Consider the following 19,895-nt stretch of genomic DNA (forward strand, 5'->3'; position numbering starts at 1 on the left):
TCAGTGTCTCTCATCTTGACAATCTCACATTTTCAACACAATTCAGGTCTCTTGTGTTAATCTGATGTGGTTTGTGTTCCTAGGAGGAGGAAGAGGAGAAACAGGAAGAGGAAGCAGGTAGAGAACACGTGACGAGAACACTGCATGCAGCACGTCTGACTGCTTACCTTGGGGGTCGTTTGGGTGTTGATACTGTGTGTGTGTGTGTATTGATATCGTTTGTGTGTGTGTGTGTGTATTAATACCATGTGCATGTGTGTGTATTGATACCGTGCATGTGTGTATTGATACTGTGTGTGTGTGTATTGATACCGTGTGTGTGTAATGATACCGTGTGTGTGTGAAATGATACCGTGTGTGTATTGACACTGTGTGTGTGTATTGATACCGTGTGTGTGTGTATTGACACTGTGTGTGTGTATTGATACCGTGTGTGTGTAATGATACCGTGTGTGTGTGAAATGATACCGTGTGTGTATTGACACTGTGTGTGTGTATTGATACCGTGTGTGTGTGTATTGACACTGTGTGTGTGTATTGATACCGTGTGTGTGTGTATTGATACCGTGTGTGTGTGTATTGACACTGTGTGTGTGTAATGATACCGTGTGTGTGTGAAATGATACCGTGTGTGTATTGACACTGTGTGTGTGTATTGATACCGTGTGTGTGTGTATTGATACCGTGTGTGTGTGTATTGACACTGTGTGTGTGTATTGATACCGTGTGTGTGTGTGTGTGCAGCAGAGGAGGAGGACCCTGAGGTCCCTGCAGGTCCGAGGCCCCCCATCTCTGAGCTCATCAAGAAGGAGAAGATCACCCCCATCCCTGAGGGCAGCGCCTTCTTCATCTTCAGCAACACCAACCCGTACGACACGCAACACACACACACTGTCTTCACATGTACTCTGTCTGTACAAGTACACCTACATATATACACACAGTATGAACACACAGCCTGTCTTCACGTGTCCTCTGCAGGATCAGAGTGGGATGCCACAAGCTCATCAACCACCACATCTTCACCAACCTCATCCTGGTCTTCATCATGCTCAGCTCCGTCTCCCTGGCGGCAGAGGACCCCATACGCAACTTCTCCGCCAGGAACATCGTAAGTTCAGCCCCCCCCCTCCCGGAAGCCCCTCCCTCCTCCCGGAAGCCCCTCCCCCCTCCCAGAAGCCCCTCCCCCCTCCCTGCAGCCCCTCCCCCCCTCCCAGAAGCCTACCCTCCCTCCCACAACCCCCCCCCCCTCCCCCCCCCTCCCAGAAGCCTACCCTCCCTCCCACAACCCCCCCCCCCTCCCCCCCCCCTCCCAGAAGCCTACCCTCCCTCACAGAAGCCCCTCCCCCCCACGCAGTCAGGCTCCGTCCAGGAGCTGGGCCTGTTTTATTGGACTGTAGTTACCTTAGATTAATGTTAACAAGCTACTGATTTTGAAATATTACAAACTTGTAGGGTTTTGTGATTTTTCTGTTTTATAGAAAACTTTGTTCAGCAGGGTTCTTAGAGAGTAACATGGTGAGAGAGATGTAATTTAACAGAATAATGTTCTAACAGTAATGCATTTCTATGGAATGATGTGGTCAAAGCAGTGTATTTTTGTAGAACAATGTCTAATAGTAAACGACTTTGATATAGAGCTGGAACGTAGTGGTGATGTATTTTATATCGTAATGGTACAATGATAATTATTCCTCCTGATTTTCCTCCCATGCTCCATTGACAGACACTCAAACACGTTAAAGTTCAGCTAAGCTACTGGGACTGGCACTGTCAGGCCAAATAGTGTCCTAGGGCCAAATACTGTCCTACCTGACGTCACAATGCCGTTCCGATGCAAGGACGCGTCCGTCGCTATGCCGACCTTAAATTCCTGAGATATCTACGCGTGCTAGCAAGAAACTATCATGGTTGCTATAGTGGTTACTAGGTAGGAAGTTTTGTATTTAGGCTTATTTAAACCAGTTTATTTTACTCTAAGATTTAAAGTTTTTACTCCTTCGATAGCTAGTGCTAGCTAGCTAGTTGTTTTCGTCGAATTAAAAATAACTTATTAAGCATCAGTTTTAACAGACCGGGAATGCAACACGTATAGGATTCTACCTGCGCGCGTTGCTGTCTCGGGAATGTTGAACGAGTGAAAACTTTAAATCGTAGAGTAGAATAAACTGGTTTAAATAAGCCTAAATACAAAACTTCCTACGTAGTAACCAGTATAGCAACCATGACAGTTTCCTGCTGGCACGCATAAATATCTCAGGAATTTAAGGTTGGCATAGCGATGGACGCGTCCTTGCATCGGAACGGCATTGTGACGTCAGGTATGACAGTATTTGGCCTGACAGCACCATCAGACCATTCTGATTAGTTGATCATTGTGAACAAGTAATCTCTTCTACCCACCTTTTGGTATCAAAGAACCAACATAAAAGTGATTGACGGGCGCTGAGTAAACAAAGACACAAAGCTAGTTTATTTATGGATACCTTCCACGCTCTCTCCCGCCCAAGTCTCTTCCCTTCTACAAATGACTGCACTGTGCTTTTGATGACTGTTAAACATGTACATTGCTCTTTGCAGATACTTGGTTACTTTGACTATGCCTTCACGGCTATCTTTACTGTTGAGATCCTGTTGAAGGTAAATGTCTGTGTCCGCCCCGCTGTGCTGTAACTAACCTCCCCCCCACACTTACGCTGCACACCTCTGGTTGCCTTACAGGTCCTAGGCTATGCCGATTATGTCTTCACTAGTATGTTTACATTTGAGATCGTGTTGAAGGTAACCCCTCTAATGACAACGCCAGCCTTGCTGCATTCTCTCCCTGTGTGTCACCTGCCGCTCAGATCAACCTGGCTTGTTTGTTTGCGTTTACTTGATTTTTATTTTCTTCTTCATGGCACCTCTTTTAAGAAAAGAAAAAAGGGATGAAAAAAAACATTTGAATGACCATGAGCAACATCCCACAAACTAACACCAACATTCACACTCACACTAAGAGTTGTTTAATTTACACATTTAGGAGATTATGAACAGGGAGATGGACACAAACAAAGATTTCTTTCACGTTCATGTTTGGGAAGGCAACATCGAGATTAAAAAGGTTTAGAATTTGAACAACACAACCTTGTGTCTACTACTAAAGCAAAAATGATGCAACTCTTTTGGAATGTAACAGATATCAACGGGCTGTCAGAACATTTGGCTTTGACTGAAGTTTACCTGGGAAAAAAGGGGGGAAGTCATTTGGTGAAGGGTGCAGAGCACTTGTCTCAAAAGGCTGCTCCGGTCAAATCCAACCCCATTCCTCATTCTGACCAACTGACCGCTACTCAGTTAAGAAGCCATAAAAGAGGGGGCAAAACCAACCATGGTCGCATCGAGGGGTCAGTCTGCTCTCCCCCTGAACCGAGTGCATCGAAATGTGGCCGTCTCGTCAGACACGCCCACCCAGACACTCCTCAGATCCGGAGTTTGGGTCTTGGGTTTGAGGGCTGTGGGTTAACAGCACCGTCTCTCTGTCGACTGTCTGGAGCTCCCGTTCTGACGGTGCATTTCCATGCACTCGGAAGACGAATCCTTTACATTTATGATTTTGAACAAGACGTCTGTTTGGCTGGTTTGTTCTCTGCCTCCTGAGAGTTTAATGAGAGTTTTCTCTGAAGTTGGGAGCTGCACCCCCCCCCCCCCCCAATCCCCCTCCCCTTTTATTCTAGAACTGTTAAAGAACATAACGGAATGTGCTTTAAGAGAACGGGCCCCACATGAATGTGAGAGTAAGGGCGTTCTGCTTTCCAATGGCTCTAAACAGCGCCCCCCTCAGGTAATGACGATATCGCCCCCTCCTCCTCTGCAGCGCAACAAACTGCATGTTTTCTTGCGTCCGCCCTCCTCGTAGCCCATTGTGAAAGGAATGGCTTGCTGCTACATTCATGTGTCCGGGTGCCGTGGGGTGGCGAACGACTCGGCTAGCCTTCTGTTTTACTGCTCTCAGCTCGCCACCCTGAAACCGAGTGATGAAGTGTGTGTGAGGTGTGTGTGTGTGTGTGTGTCTGTGTATGTCTGTATGTGTGTGTGTGTGTGTGTGTGTGTCAGTGTATGTATGTGTGTGTTTTGTGTCGTCGTGTGTGTGTGTGTGTCAGTGTATGTCTGTATGTGTGTGTGTGTGTGTGTGTGTGTGTGTGTGCCCGTGGCCTGATTCTCCCTCTCTAACATGCTCTGTGCTTCCCTCAGATGACTACGTACGGAGCCTTCCTCCATAAAGGAGCCTTCTGCAGGAACTACTTCAACCTGCTGGATCTGCTTGTGGTGGGGGTCTCCCTAGTGTCCTTCGGGATCCAGTAAGCAGGCAGCTCCAGTCATTCACATCCACATTCTTTTATTCTCCTCTCCTCTCATCTGTTTCTCTCCCCTCTCTCTTCATAACTAAGTTTTCGTTTCTCCACTCTCTGTCAATGTCTCTCTATCAACTCTCGCAAACGCTCGCCAGCACACACACACAAACTGCAGTGTCTCTACAGAGTCTGACCTTGTTGATGACCTTATTGATGACCTTGGTGGTGACCCTGGTGGTGACCCTGGTGGTGACCCTGGTGGTGACCTTGGTGACCTTGGTGACCCTGGTGGTGACCTTGGTGACCTTGGTGGTGACCCTGGTGGTGACCCTGGTGGTGACCCTGGTGGTGACCCTGGTGGTGACCTGTGGTGACCCTGGTGGTGACCTTGGTGACCCTGGTGGTGACCCTGGTGGTGACCTGTGGTGACCCTGGTGGTGACCCTGGTGGTGACCTTGGTGACCCTGGTGGTGACCCTGGTGGTGACCTGTGGTGACCCTGGTGGTGACCCTGGTGGTGACCTGTGGTGACCCTGGTGGTGACCCTGGTGGTGACCTGTGGTGACCCTGGTGGTGACCCCGGTGGTGACCTTGGTGGTGACCCTGGTGGTGACCTGTGGTGACCCTGGTGGTGACCCTGGTGGTAACCTGTGGTGACCCTGGTGGTGACCTGTGGTGACCCTGGTGGTGACCCTGGTGGTGACCTGTGGTGACCCTGGTGGTGACCTGTGGTGTTGTCCCCCAGGTCCTCTGCCATCTCGGTGGTGAAGATCCTGAGGGTGTTGCGTGTGCTCCGTCCCCTGAGGGCCATCAACAGAGCCAAGGGGCTCAAGGTACATTTACATTTAGTCATTTAGCAGACGCTCTTATCCAGAGCGACTTACAGTAAGTACAGGGACATTCCCCCCGAGGCAAGTAGGGTGAAGTGCCTTGCCCAAGGACACAACGTCATTTGGCACGGACGGGAATCGAACTGGCAACCTTCAGATTACTAGCCTGACTCCCTCACCGCTTAGCCACCTGACTCCCGGTACCTCACTCCCTCACCTAGGCAACACTCCCTCACCTAAGCAACACTCCCTCACCTAGGCAACACTACCTCACCTAGGCAACACTCCCTCACCTAGGCATCACTACCTCACCTAGGCAACACTCCCTCACCTAGGCAACACTACCTCACCTAGGCAACAATCCCTCACCTAGGCAACACTGTCCTCCTGATATAACCCACTCCCTCACCTAGGCAAAACTACCTCACCTAGGCAACACTACCTCACCTAGGCAACACTCCCTCACCAAGGCAACACTGTCCTCCTGATATAACCCACTCCCTCACCTAGGCAACAATACCTCACCTAGGCAACACTGTCATCCTGCTAGAACTTCCTACCCCACCCGATAATCACCATCCCTTTGCAATTTAAGCTCACACTCTCCAACAGTGTTCTCTCTCTCTAACCTAACCTCTGCTTACATGTGACCACATTACCAACAGTCTGACCTTTCACCCCCCGCAGCACGTGGTCCAGTGTGTGTTTGTGGCCATCAGGACCATCGGCAACATCATGATCGTCACCACGCTGCTGCAGTTCATGTTCGCCTGCATCGGAGTGCAGCTGTTCAAGGTCAGCAGCTCCCAGCATGCATCAGCCCCTCAGCCCTGGCCTGCACAGGCCCCGGCCTGTACTCGCTGCCCGCTCCACCACCTCCAGCCCTCTCATTCAAATATGGTTGTTTCTCCCCACAGGGGAAGTTCTATCGCTGCACAGACGAAGCCAAGTCTAGCCCAGAAGAGTGCAAGTCAGTCTTCTTTCTTCATGTAACCGATATAGGACATTCTGCCGTGTGTTGTGTGGTGTGCTTTCGTATAGGAGTGTTCAGAGTGTTTTACTTCCGCCTTCAGCTGTGATTTGAGGGTTTGGCTTAGGTGCAGTTCTATGAGATGAGCGTATGTGAAGCCCTCTGTGACATTGCTTGTAAAAAGGGCTGTACAAATAATATTAGATTTGATTGGGTTTGCATTGACTACAAGTTGTGATGTGACCTCTGACCCTGCAGGGGCACCTACATCCTGTATAAGGAAGGGGATGTGAACCAGCCGGCCCTCCACAGGAGACTGTGGCACAACAGCGAGTTCAACTTCGACAACGTCCTCATGGCCATGATGGCTCTGTTCACTGTCTCCACCTTCGAGGGCTGGCCTTCGTAAGACACACACACACAGCTCTGGTCCCCACAAAGAGAGTTAAACCAGACCACACACACACATCTGTGTCACCTGTAGCCTTTTTTAAACTCCCTCCCTCTCTCTCTCTCCCCCTCTCTTTCTCCCCTCCCTCCCTCCTCTCTCTCTCTCTCTCTCTCTCTCTCTCTCTCTCTCTCTCTCTCTCTCTCTCTCTCTCTCTCTCTCTCTCCCTCCCTCCCTCCCTCCCTCCCTCCCCCTCTCTCTCTCTCTCTCTCTCTCTCTCCCCCTCTCTCTCTGTGTTGCAGGTTGCTGTACAAGGCCATCGACTCCAACAGGGAGAACCTGGGCCCCATCTACAACTACCGGGTGGAGATCTCCATCTTCTTCATCATCTACATCATCATCATCGCCTTCTTCATGATGAACATCTTCGTGGGCTTCGTGATTGTCACCTTCCAGGAGCAGGGAGAAAAGGAGTACAAGAACTGTGAGCTGGACAAGAACCAGGTCAGCACTTCTGTCTGTACAGTACGGGAGTGTGTGTTTGTGTTGGACAGTGTGTGTGCATGGTGTGTGTGTTGCCCGGTCGGTGTGTGTGTGTGACGGTGTGTGTCCTGTCCCCCCCCACAGCGTCAGTGTGTGGAGTACGCCCTGAAGGCCCGCCCTCTCAGAAGGTACATCCCTAAGAACCCGTACCAGTACAAGTTCTGGTACGTGGTCAACTCCACAGGCTTCGAGTACATCATGTTCGTCCTCATCATGCTCAACACCCTCTGCCTGGCCGTGCAGGTAGGGACCCCTCTCTGGAACTCCTACAGGAAGTCACATTTAATACCGTGTTTCTAGTGTAAACCCCTTTTTTCCTACCCTACCTTTACATGAACCCCTCTCTGTAACACAGGAAGTAACGTTAGTCCCTGTGTTTCGAGTGTAAAACCCTTATATATATGTTATTTATTTATTCCTCTGGTCTTTTCCTTGCTTTGTGCAGCACTACGGCCAGTCGGCTCTCTTCAACTACGTGATGGACATCCTCAACATGGTGTTCACCACCGTGTTCACCGTAGAGATGGTTCTCAAGCTCATCGCCTTCAAACCCCGGGTACACCACCTACACCACCATCATCAGCACCACTTACACTGACTGTACATAGTGCCTTTCAAGAGATGCATCAGAGACGCACACACACACACCTGCACACACACACACACCTGCACACACACACGCAAACACACTGTGTTAGATGTACAGCACTTGACATCCACTCACTGTCCATTCCAAGAACCAATCACCTTGACTCAGACTGACTGTGTGACGTATCTACAAAGTTCAGTGCTCATGTCTCCCCTTCCCCCCCCCCTGCCCCCCGCCTGCCCCGCCCCCGTACAGCTGTGTGTCCAGAAGAAGGACAGGATGCTTGTAAGAAACCGAGTGGTTTGCTGTGCAGTGCTCAGACCCCTGTGTCACTCTTCCCTGTGCATGACCAGGAAAACGAATGAAACACATCCTGTTTTAACTTTATCACTAAACACCAAACACTAGTGTCTCCACCCAGCAACAAAGATTACAGCGCGCCCCACAGCCATAAGCCTCCCAGGAAGGAATCTTATTATTATGTGTTACGTAATGCTATTTTTGGCTGGCCCCTTTGCTTTTATTGAGTGTAGTTGCATGACAAGGTAGCGTGTTTAAAGCGCTGTCGGCTGGGTGTCCTGATGTGATCCTCGTCCCGCCCACGTGGCCCTCTCAGGGGTACTTTGGGGACGCCTGGAATGTGTTCGACGCCATGGTTGTGATGGGCAGCATAGTAGACATTGTTCTCAGTGAGATTGATGTAAGTAAGCCGGCCAGTCGCCCCCTCCTCCCTCCTCTCCAGACCTCTCTTCCCTGTCTCCAGACAATCACCCCACCCTTCCCAAACTCTGTTCTTGGGCTGTTCGGAGTCACCTGACTAGTTTCCACGGCTGCAGGGTCTGCTTTAGGCTCCTCCTCCTCCTCTGACCACAGAATGACTCTCTTAATCCCTCTGTTTTGATTACTCAGGTCTTAATCTCTACTTTTCTCTTTCTCTCTCTTCTCCTTCCTTGGCCCTCCCCGATCATCCTCCACACACTTCTCCTCTCCTGCACTGTCTCTCTCTCTCTCTCTTTGTCTTCTTCTGTGTTCCTGTCTCTTCTTCTTCTCTGTCTTTCTCATCCCCCCCCCTTCCTTCCGTGTGGTGACTTGCGTTAACAGCACTATTTCACTGACGCTTGGAACACTTTTGACGCCTTAATAGTTGTCGGTAGCGTGGTTGACATTGCTATCACTGAAGTGAACGTAAGTACCCCCTTCTCTCTCGTCGCCTGGGACTGAAGCCTTGCAACAAAGCACTAACCCTCCAGCCTTCTGTACCTCGGAGAACTCTCCCCGTCTGAGACCAGCCCGCTGGGTTTAACCTGGTTTAAGCACCATTTTGAGTGTCAGTTGTCACTTTAGAGCACTTCAGAAACAGCTACATCAGGATTAACCACCAGTACTTTTACAGTAAAACACCTCAAAATATATTTTTCCTCGCAGACATAGATTCTAGCTGTACTAAAATAGATATTTGACCTACTTTTCTCATCAAACATGTACTTATTGACGCTGAAGTAAAACTTCCCAAGTAGGTTGTGAAATGTATATATATATTGTCCACGTATCTTATGTATACTCAGATTCAAACTCGGATTGAGTTTGAATTTTACAAAACAGCAAAGAACGCATACAAAACACAGAACACAGAACACACACCCACAACACACACATCACAGAACACACACACACATCACAGAACACACACCCACAACACACACAACACAGAACACACACCCACAACACACACAACACAGAACACACACCCACAACACACACATCACAGAACACACCCACAACACACACATCACAGAACACACACCCACAACACACACATCACAAACATTTAGTCATTTAGTCATTAGTCACAAACACAATAAGAGCTTAAAAATCAGTCATCAAAGTGCAGTTATAAATCCCTCCCCCTAGAGCCCAAGTTAATCTAGGAATTCATTAAAGAAACCACACGATGAAAGAGTTTCTTGTTACCTGGGGAACCCTGTAACTCCTACCAGAGGGGAACTCATCAAACTAGACAAGAGGGTGTGAGGCGTCCCCCACAATTGGTATATTGTGTTCGTAGATTCAAGGTCACCCCTCATATCAGCCTAATAACTGGTCATCGGTTTTGTTCTAAGGCTTCAGTCCAACTGTCAGTGTCAGTGTGCTGTCCTGTTGGTAAAGTGATCTGTTTGCTCTCTGAATTAACCAAACCCCCTTTTCTTCTACTGTACCATGGTCCTCCCACCTCTAACCATTAACGATGTACGGCAATAACCTGACACTTCCTGTCTCTGTACTGCCTACCACTGTGGGCTACACTCCCTCACTAGCGCTTTGTTACGTGTTACCATGGTAATCTATACTCTGGGTGTTGAGTGCCATGAATCCGATTGGTTGTCTAACACTTTTAACTCTTGTTCATTCTGTTTCCATAGAAACTTGTCGAGGCAAGTATGGCAACAATCCAACTCTCTTGTTGCGTGTAAATCTGTTTGGTGACAACTTTATCTTTGGGAACCCCTTCTCAGTGCTAATGGATTAGGAACTCAATTAGTCATCTAATGTTTTATCGATATGGACTATGAAAGAACGTTTGTTCCAAGAATATGTCTGATGTAAAGCGAACAGAAGTGTGTTAAAATCTCTGAACTTAACCTAGCTTAGATGTCTTTGATTTGGAAGCGTGTTTACATTTACATTTAGTCATTTAGCAGACGCTCTTATCCAGAGCGACTTACAGTAAGTACAGGGACATTCCCCCCGAGGCAAGTAGGGTGAAGTGCCTTGCCCAAGGACACAACGACATTTTGCATGGCCGGGAATCGAACTGGCAACCTTCGGATTACTAGCCCGATTCCCTAACCACTCAGCCACCTGACTCCATGTTAAACGTCAGGACATGGTAAAACAGTGGATGACTACTTCTTAAAGCGACCACAACTGTAGTTCTTTCTGCATTGCTGGTTGGGTACTGAGTTTACAAGCTAAAACCATACACTAATCAAACTACTAATGTTTCGTACGCAACATAACGAACCATGCAGTTTGCATGCAAAATACAAACATAAAAAATTATGTTTTCACACTCATTTTAGTCAATTAAGTGTCATTTTCAGGTTGACATGATATTATGTACAGTATACCGCACCAGGCGGAGCACAAACATACAAACCCAAACGAACAGAGCGTTTACTCCAGTGACTAGACGTGCTGCAGAAGGTGTTTATTGTAGATGCAGTGTGCTGTACCCTCTCTCTGCTGTGTCATCATAGCCCAGGCCTCCTGCCTTCCTGTGCTCTACTTCCTGATCTCTCTGCTGTGTCATCATAGCCCAGGCCTACTGCCTGCGCTCTACTTCCTGATCTCTCTGCTGTGGCATCATAGCCCAGGCCTCCTGCCTGCGCTCTACTTCCTGATCTCTCTGCTGTGGCATCATAGCCCAGGCCTCCTGCCTGCGCTCTACTTCCTGAGCTGCAGTGCCGTTTCTCTGGAGCCTCCCTGTCTCTCCACCGTGTTTGCACTCAGTGTGGTCGTGCATGAGGGTCTTCTCCTGAAGGCTGGCGTGGACGTTTCGTCATGTGTTCAATGTTAAACAGTCGTTACGGATGCTAGCTGTTCACGCATGCGTTTTCCAAGTCGTGTGTGTGTGTGTGTGTCTCGGTGTTTAGAGAGTGTGTGTGTGTGGCTGTTGATGTATACATTGTGTGTGTACGTCGTTTGATTTACGGTAATGTTTATCTGATCAGCCCGGTGTGCTGATCTTACCGGGGCATAGTGTTTGTGGTGGTTTGATGTTGATTTGACAGGTCCTCTCACAGAGACGTCCTTGCAAAGCGTGGGTCGTCCTCGTTTCCTTAGTTCTCCTCTCGTCGCATGCTGCTGTCTCCCACCATCATGTATCTAGATCACCTAGATCAGACACACCAGCCCTGAGCCCCTCAGCTGTTGTCGCCTGATCTAGTACAGATCTCCACCGCACATTCTCGTTGATTGTGATCATCAGAGCTTGTCAGAGCCCAGCGAGCTGTTGACCTCCCCAAATGCATGCTGGGAAAAGGTCATGTGTCCTCCATCCCCCCCTAACATCGTTACCATGTGTCTCCCCCCCCCCCCCCTCTCCATCCCCTCACAGATGGCGTATGGCCACGTCACCCCTCCGGTCAGTTCCGCCCAGGAAACCCTCCCTGTTTTGTGCAGTGTGACCCTCCTCTCTCGCCCTGCGTCCTCCCCCACCACTCCCTCTCTCCCTCCACCTCCAGACAGAACGGCCCTGGAGCTCAGCTGCTGCACCCCCTGCTTACGCTGCACGCTGCCAGTCACAACAGTACAGGATAGATACTGGACACTACAGTACAGGATAGATACTGGACACCACAGTACAGGATAGATACTGGACACTACTGAACAGGATAGATACTGGACACTACAGTACAGGATAGATACTGGACACTACAGTACAGGATAGATACTGGACACTACTGAACAGGATAGATACTGGACACTACTGAACAGGATAGATACTGGACACTATAGTACAGGATAGATACTGGACACCACAGTACAGGATAGATACTGGACACCACAGTACAGGATAGATACTGGACACTACTGAACAGGATAGATACTGGACACTACAGTACAGGATAGATACTGGACACTACAGTACAGGATAGATACTGGACACTACTGAACAGGATAGATACTGGACACTACAGTACAGGATAGATACTGGACACTACAGTACAGGATAGATACTGGACACTACTGAACAGGATAGATACTGGACACTACTGAACAGGATAGATACTGGACACTACAGTACAGGATAGATACTGGACACTACTGAACAGGATAGATACTGGACACTACAGTACAGGATAGATACTGGACACTACTGAACAGGATAGATACTGGACACTACTGAACAGGATAGATACTGGACACTACAGTACAGGATAGATACTGGACACTACTGAACAGGATAGATACTGGACACTACTGAACAGGATAGATACTGGACACTACTGAACAGGATAGATACTGGACACTACAGTACAGGATAGATACTGGACACCAGCCAGAGGTCCTTAGGCCCTCCTGCCCTGCATGTTAGTTTCCCTGCTCCAACACATCTGATTTAAATGAAGGAGTCGTTATCAGGCTTCTACTGAGCTTGAGAATGACCCATTCATTTGAATCAGGTGTGTTGGAAGAGGGAAACGTCTAAAACATGCAGGGCAGAGGGTCCTGAGGACCAGGATTGGAGAAGGCATTACAAGCTTCACTTACTTGTACGATAGTTACCTGCCTTTTCACATAGTTAGATAGCTGAGGAAGACACATGTTAGAAGGACAAAAAGTGAAGCGTAAAGTATCGCTTCGAGATAGCGCCACAGAAACGCGGCACCCCCGACATAAACGGGGTCACGAACAAGTGAAGCGCACAGGCAGTCTGGGTGGATGCGTAACCTCTGTGCACCCCAGCACAGGCAGTCTGGGTGGATGCGTAACCTCTGTGCACCCCAGCACAGGCAGTCTGGGTGGATGCGTAACCTCTGTGCACCCCAGCACAGGCAGTCTGGGTGGATGCGTAACCTCTGTGCACCCCAGCACAGGCAGTCTGGGTGGATGCGTAACCTCTGTGCACCCCAGCACAGGCAGTCTGGGTGGATGCGTAACCTCTGTGCACCCCAGCACAGGCAGTCTGGGTGGATGCGTAACCTCTGTGCACCCCAGCACAGGCAGTCTGGGTGGGGGGGGGGGTCCCCTGCTCATGTGTGTGTCTCTGTTGAGTGACTCTCTGTGTTCTGCTCTGTGTCCCTGTAGTGAGCTCTTAAAGCTCACAGAGGAGCTCAGGTGTAGAGCAGGTGTGTAGGCCTCGCCAGACAGGTGCATGACCCACTGCTCTCTCCTCCACCTCCTCCTCTTCTTCTCTCTTTTCTTCCTTCTCCTTGTTTTCTTCTCTTGTTTTCATTCTGGATTTTGCTTTGGACTACCTCTGTCTCTTTCTACAGTTTTTTTTTGGTATCTCGATTATTTTATTGTAGTTTATTGGAAGTTTTTGTTTTGTATTCCTCCTGTTTTTGTTTCGCCTGTTCTCTTCTTCTGTCTCTCTTCTCCTTGCACTGGACTGTGAGAGCGCCCTCCAGTGGTGTGTCCTTCGCAGGGCACTAATGGCATGCATGGGATGCTGCGATGCTGAACAATTCACCAACGGCTCCTCCTCATGCAACTGTCTTGTTGCGCGCTGGCGTGCGTGTGTGTGTGCGCAGTGCTTGTCTGCAACGTGACGATGCCAAATGCATGCTCCATCAAACGCTGTGGCCAGGGATGTCAAAAGAAGCTTATTCTCCAACATATTTATGTTTTGCGATGCACTTTAATTCAGGAGTTGAACGAAGCCGTGTCTGTCTGGAGTGTGCTGTGTTTCCTGCTCTTGGTCAGCGCCACATGGAGCCCAGGACGCTAACGCGATATGCTCAGCACTGGTTTATTCACACCTGGCGCTAACCCGCTCCGCTCAGCACTGGTTTATTCACACTTGGCGCTAACCCGCTCCGCTCAGCGCTGGGGGTTATTCACACCTGGCGCTAACCCGCTCCGCTCAGCGCTGGGGGTTATTCACACCTGGCGCTAACCCGCTCCGCTCAGCACTGGGGTTTATTCACACCTGGGTGAAATAGAAGTGGAAAGAAACCATTTCGAATTTGCTGGAGCTCGATTTAAGCGTGTCCGGTGCAGTCCAGAGGACCTAGATCCACTTCTAGCTGTAACTTTCAGCTCACATTCAAATTAACGGTCAGAATTTGGAATTCTTCCAAACCCAGGTCTGAATCTTGTTCCCTGATGTTATAAATCATCCTCACAGTACAGGTCCCCACAACTGGACCATTACTCTTACCAGCTGTAACAAATGGTTTCTCTCCTGTTCTGCTACCTTCATATATTTTCCCCCCCGCTCTGCAGTATTTTTATTTATTTTTCCTCGAAAAACAGTTTGTTCTGCTCGAGTGTGTTTGTGGTGGTGTTAGGGTTTGTCGGAAGGGGAGGCTGTCATAGAACCACAAATAATGCATGGGAAGTGCAGGAGTAGAAAATCAAGGATCAGAAGTTTTCACACAGATACGCTGTGTTTCGCTGAGGAAGCACAGCCGAGCTAGGTGTTCAACAGAGGCCCTCTAGCTCCATGTTTGTTGAGGTTTATCACAGCTTACATGCTGAAGTGTGTCATTCACTTCCTGAGGTTTTAAAGGTGATTTCAAAGGTTACCGAGGACGACAGAGAGTGGAGGTCATTCACGCATCGCTTAGCTCACGCGCTGACTACTAATACTGTAATAATACTTCAATAAAATCACAGATCCATTAGTTCACACTCTGCTTGCATCAGGCCTTAATTTGCCATATTCGTCGTAATTACATCATCCTTATATTAGAATCCCAATCACTATCATACCGTTGAAACATGCCATTTAAACCGTTAAGACCATCAGACCATTAAGCGCCAGTATCTCCATTACACAGGGGGAGTGATAAAGTTGTGTTGTTAGTCTGTAAATGTTCTTTAATTGTCTCAGTGATTTGTCTTCTGTTTGTCAAGTCGTAAACTGCAACGTAAGTCACACGTAGGAGTCTTGTTAAGCCTTAAGAACATGTGGAGAAGCGTTACGATTCCATGTCTGTCTACGACCGTACTGTAGGTTGTGGTGACGGTGTACGTCAAGTCTGTTCTGTCCCGACACCGCCCTTTCTTTTCAACCCCGTCCCGTCTTAGTCTTGAATAAGTTTCCTTTGAGGTGTTGCAGTCTGGGGAGTCTAGTGGGTGTGCAGTGCAGTGACGACGGCCTAGCAAGCCGCTCAGAGACATGTTGTGTGTTTGGTGTGATGGAAGGGACACCTGCCGGTGGAGGTCACCTTCGTAACGAGTCATTAACGCAGGTGTTTGATTTTAAAGCCCACAGAGGCTCCTCAGGTGGATGAGCAGGGGGTAAGATGATACGCCCCCCCCCCCCCCTCTCTCTCTCTCTCTCTCTCTCTCTCTCTCTCTCTCTCTCTCTCCCTGCCCCCCTCTCTCTCTCCCCCCCTCTCTCTCTCTCTCTCTCTCTCTCTTTCCCCCCCTCTCTCTCGCTCCCCTCCCCCCCCCTCTCTCTTTCCCCCCCTCCTTTCTGAGGGCCCCCCAGCCCCCCTCTCTCTCTGCCCCCCCCCTCTCTCTCTCTCTCTCTCTCTCCCCCCCCTCCTTTCTGAGGGCCCCCCAGCCCCCCTCTCTCCCCCCCCCTCTCTCTCTCTCTCTCTCTCTCTCTCTCTCTCTCCCCCCTCCTTTCTGAGGGCCCCCAAGCCCCCCTCTCTCTCTCCCCTCCCCCCCTCTATCTCTCTCTCTCCCCCCCCTCCTTTCTGAGGGCCCCCCAGCCCCCCTCTCTCCCCCCCCCCCCTTTCGCTCCCCAGCCCTTGGTTTGGATTTGCATTTGTGGTTTGTTTTTCTATCTTTTAGTCCACGACACCTCCTGTCGTCTAAGACATGCCTCTTCTGTAGCATTGTCTCTCAATCTTTTTTTTGACGTTTTCCATTTTCAGAACTTGTACTTGTTTGTGTTTTTTGCTTTCTTTCGTTTTTTACTTGCATTTTTGTTGAGATGGGTTTGTTTGGGTTCGTTTCTCTCTCTCTCTCTGTTTGTTTGCTTATCCTCGTCAAGATTTCGCTCTTCATCTTAACTGTTTGAGGTTATTTTGAAGGTGAGGTGTGTACCTCAAACGTGGCTGTGTGTGTGTGTGTGTGTGTGTCCGGCGGGAGCGCTTGATTCGCTCCTCACGTTTGTAGTGTCCACACGACCGCATGGTCTCTTATCGTCCCCCCCCCTCCCTCACGACAGGTGTGTGGTTCAGTGACCCATGGGATGACCCCCCCCTAGGGTCGGGGTGGGGTCACTCCGCTGTGACCTTTGACCCACCGGCCGACCCCCTGAGGGTTGGTCCCACTGTGACTCCGCATGCAGTGACTCTGGACTGAGGGTGCCATGCTTGTTCAGATGATGTCCCTGTCAAGTATGGCCAGGTTTACCTCAGCATGTTCCCCATCCTCCCCCCCTCCCTCCAGCCTCCCCCCCTCCCTCCCCCCTTAGTCCCATAGGTCAGAACGGTCAGGAACACTTGGCTGCTGCTTTGGAGTCCGTCCTCACAGATACATTTCAGCTTCACAGCATGGGGGGGGGGGGGGTCACTTATTGCCCCCCCCCCCCCTCCCCCCCACTTCAACGTCACCACAAACTCGACTCATATTTTGCTGGAACATTTTTCTGACTTCTGTCGGAGGTTCTGCCGTCTTTGTGAGTTTAAACATATTTCTAATCTGAAAAACACCCAATCTGGCAATACTCTGACCCGTCTTCTGTTACCGTGTCAACGGTCCAGCAAAGCGAGGTTTTAGGTGACGCCGGGAGGCAGAAACTGAGGCGATATGTATCTTACAGTTGGTCTGTCTGCCTCAGACTAACCTGAGCCAGCCGAAAGCACAGCCAGGCGTCCTGTTAAACCGTCAGTACACACACTCTCACACTCTCACACCCAGTCCCCTGACGCCGTCTCCTCCCCCACGACAGAACACAGAGGACAGCGCTCGCATCTCCATCACCTTCTTCCGTCTCTTCCGAGTCATGCGATTAGTCAAGCTGCTGAGCAGAGGGGAGGGCATCCGCACCCTCCTGTGGACCTTCATCAAGTCCTTCCAGGTGAGCTCCGCCCCTCATTGGATAGTCGCCTCTTCTCAGGACAAGTGCAGGATTCTTATTGGTCTTCTTACCTGTCTGTCTCTCTCCTCACCCAGGCTCTGCCATACGTAGCCTTGTTAATAGCCATGCTGTTCTTCATCTACGCTGTGATCGGCATGCAGGTGAGTCTGCCCAACAACAGGAAGTGATGTATCACCAGCAGCAGCACAGTTACAAATCATCACCACTTCTGGTTTAATCAAACATCTACATATCCTTTTCAATACTCGTCAGTTGCCTGGTCGTTGTCGACCATGTATCGGCAAAGTTTTGAGTCGTTTCCTGTTTCAGGTGTTTGGGAAGGTTGCCATGGTGGACGGCAGCCAAATCAACAGGAACAACAACTTCCAGACCTTTCCTCAGGCTGTGCTGCTGCTATTCAGGTGGGTGGAGGGTGATGATGGGTGGAGGGTGATGGTTGGAGGGTGGAGGGTGATGATGGGTGGAGGGTGATGATGGGTGGAGGGTGATGATGGGTGGAGGGTGATGATGGGTGGAGGGTGATGGTTGGAGGGTGGAGGGTGATGATGGGTGGAGGGTGATGGGTGGAGGGTGATGGGTGGAGGGTGATGGGTGGAGAGTGGAGGGTGATGATGGGTGGAGGGTGATGGGTGGAGGGTGATGGGTGGAGGGTGATGAGTGGAGAGTGGAGGGTGATGATGGGTGGAGGGTGATGGGTGTAGGGTGATGGGTGGAGGGTGATGATGGTTGGAGGGTGATGGTTGGAGGGTGATGATGGTTGGAGGGTGATGGGTGGAGGGTGATGGGTGGAGGGTGATGGGTGGAGGGTGATGGGTGGAGAGTGGAGGGTGATGATGGGTGGAGGGTGATGGGTGGAGGGTGATGATGGTTGGAGGGTGATGATGGTTGGAGGGTGATGGGTGGAGGGTGATGATGGTTGGAGGGTGATGATGGTTGGAGGGTGATGGGTGGAGGGTGATGGGTGGAGGGTGATGGGTGATGGGTGGAGGGTGGAAGTCAGCGACAGCGTTTTGCTTGGGGATTCATCTGCAGGGGCGTAGGGTTCACTATACGTGGAGCACATCTGGCAAAACGGCAAATGTGTCCCCCCCACACTTTTTATGAAGAGAACGGTATTTACCGGACACATCCGCAGTTATAACAAAACAAAAAACAGTTCCACCCTCATTTGAAAACCAACCTACCCTGTTGGCTGGTAACACGGGCGGCGGGCTGCGTTGCGTGTCTCCGTGGTGACAGGTGTGCGACGGGCGAGGCGTGGCAGGACATCATGCTGGCGTGCGTGGGGGGGAAGCTGTGCGACCCCGAGTCAGACTACCACCCAGGAGAGGAGATGACCTGCGGGAGCGGCTTCGCCATCATCTACTTCATCAGCTTCTACATGCTCTGCGCCTTCCTGGTACCCACACACACACACACACACACATGCATACACACACACACACATGCTGTCTCTAAATCTTTTGTTTTGCCACTTGTAGATTATCAACTTGTTTGTGGCTGTCATCATGGACAACTTTGACTATCTGACTCGTGATTGGTCCATCCTTGGCCCACATCATTTGGATGAGTTTAAGAGGATCTGGTCAGAGTATGACCCGGAGGCTAAGTAAGTGTGCCTGTCTGAAGAGCTGGGGTTCAGCCAACACAACCCAGTGTGTCAGCCTCTGTGTTTGTCTCCATGTCAGTCCTGTGTTTGTCTCCATCTCAGTCCTGTGTTTGTCTCCATGTCAGTCCTGTGTTTGTCTCTATGTCAGTCCTGTGTTTGTCTCCATGTCAGTCCTGTGTTTGTCTCCATGTCAGTCTGTGTTTGTCTCCATCTCAGTCCTGTGTTTGTCTCCATGTCAGTCCTGTGTTTGTCTCCATGTCAGTCCTGTGTTTGTCTCCATGTCAGTCTGTGTTTGTCTCCATGTCAGTCTGTGTTTGTCTCCATGTCAGTCGTGTGTTTGTCTCCATGTCAGTTCTGTGTTTGTCTCTATGTCAGTCCTGTGTTTGTCTCCATGTCAGTTCTGTGTTTGTCTCTATGTCAGTCCTGTGTTTGTCTCTATGTCAGTCCTGTGTTTGTCTCCATGTCAGTCCTGTGTGAGGCGAGACTCTCCTCCTGTTACAAGTGTTTGTTGATTAAACTAAAAGCTCTTCCTGTGGCCCTGCTGGCTACCCCTCTCTCTCTCTCTCTCTCTCTCTCATCTCTCTCTCTCTCTCTCTCTCTCTCTCTACCCACCCCTCCCTCCCCCTTACTACCCCCTCTCATGCCTCCCTCCCCCTCCCTCCCTCCCTCTCCCCCTCTCCCTCTCACCCTCCCTCTCGTCCTTCCTCCTCCCCCCATCATCCCCTCCCTCCCTTCCTCCCTCACAGGGGCAGGATTAAACATCTGGATGTTGTCACTCTGCTCCGTCGTATTCAGCCTCCTCTGGGATTTGGCAAACTGTGTCCTCATAGAGTGGCCTGCAAGGTAGTCTCTTTAGCCCTATATATCTCTCTCTCTCTGTCTCTCTCTCAGTCTCTCTCCCTGTCT

The 19,895-nt window shown here is 50.1% G+C and overlaps 1 protein-coding gene across 1 annotated transcript in view; it reads left to right on the forward strand.

Annotated features, from left to right (window-relative positions):
* LOC134019529 (voltage-dependent L-type calcium channel subunit alpha-1D-like) overlaps positions 1-19,895 on the forward strand; it is a 72,628-nt gene that overhangs the window by 43,410 nt on the left and 9,323 nt on the right. The window contains exons 14-33 of the mRNA XM_062460526.1: positions 84-117; positions 745-868; positions 982-1,111; positions 2,581-2,640; positions 4,234-4,340; positions 5,079-5,166; positions 5,851-5,958; positions 6,081-6,133; positions 6,392-6,538; positions 6,824-7,025; positions 7,149-7,307; positions 7,510-7,620; positions 8,755-8,838; positions 15,592-15,624; positions 17,231-17,359; positions 17,455-17,520; positions 17,690-17,781; positions 18,620-18,779; positions 18,862-18,989; positions 19,736-19,832. Coding sequence (XP_062316510.1) covers positions 84-117; positions 745-868; positions 982-1,111; positions 2,581-2,640; positions 4,234-4,340; positions 5,079-5,166; positions 5,851-5,958; positions 6,081-6,133; positions 6,392-6,538; positions 6,824-7,025; positions 7,149-7,307; positions 7,510-7,620; positions 8,755-8,838; positions 15,592-15,624; positions 17,231-17,359; positions 17,455-17,520; positions 17,690-17,781; positions 18,620-18,779; positions 18,862-18,989; positions 19,736-19,832 — 2,112 coding nt within the window. The remainder of the gene's footprint in view (positions 1-83; positions 118-744; positions 869-981; positions 1,112-2,580; positions 2,641-4,233; positions 4,341-5,078; positions 5,167-5,850; positions 5,959-6,080; positions 6,134-6,391; positions 6,539-6,823; positions 7,026-7,148; positions 7,308-7,509; positions 7,621-8,754; positions 8,839-15,591; positions 15,625-17,230; positions 17,360-17,454; positions 17,521-17,689; positions 17,782-18,619; positions 18,780-18,861; positions 18,990-19,735; positions 19,833-19,895) is intronic.

Source organism: Osmerus eperlanus, chromosome 1 (genome assembly GCF_963692335.1).
Source record: "Osmerus eperlanus chromosome 1, fOsmEpe2.1, whole genome shotgun sequence".
NCBI classification, from domain to species: Eukaryota; Metazoa; Chordata; class Actinopteri; order Osmeriformes; family Osmeridae; genus Osmerus; species Osmerus eperlanus.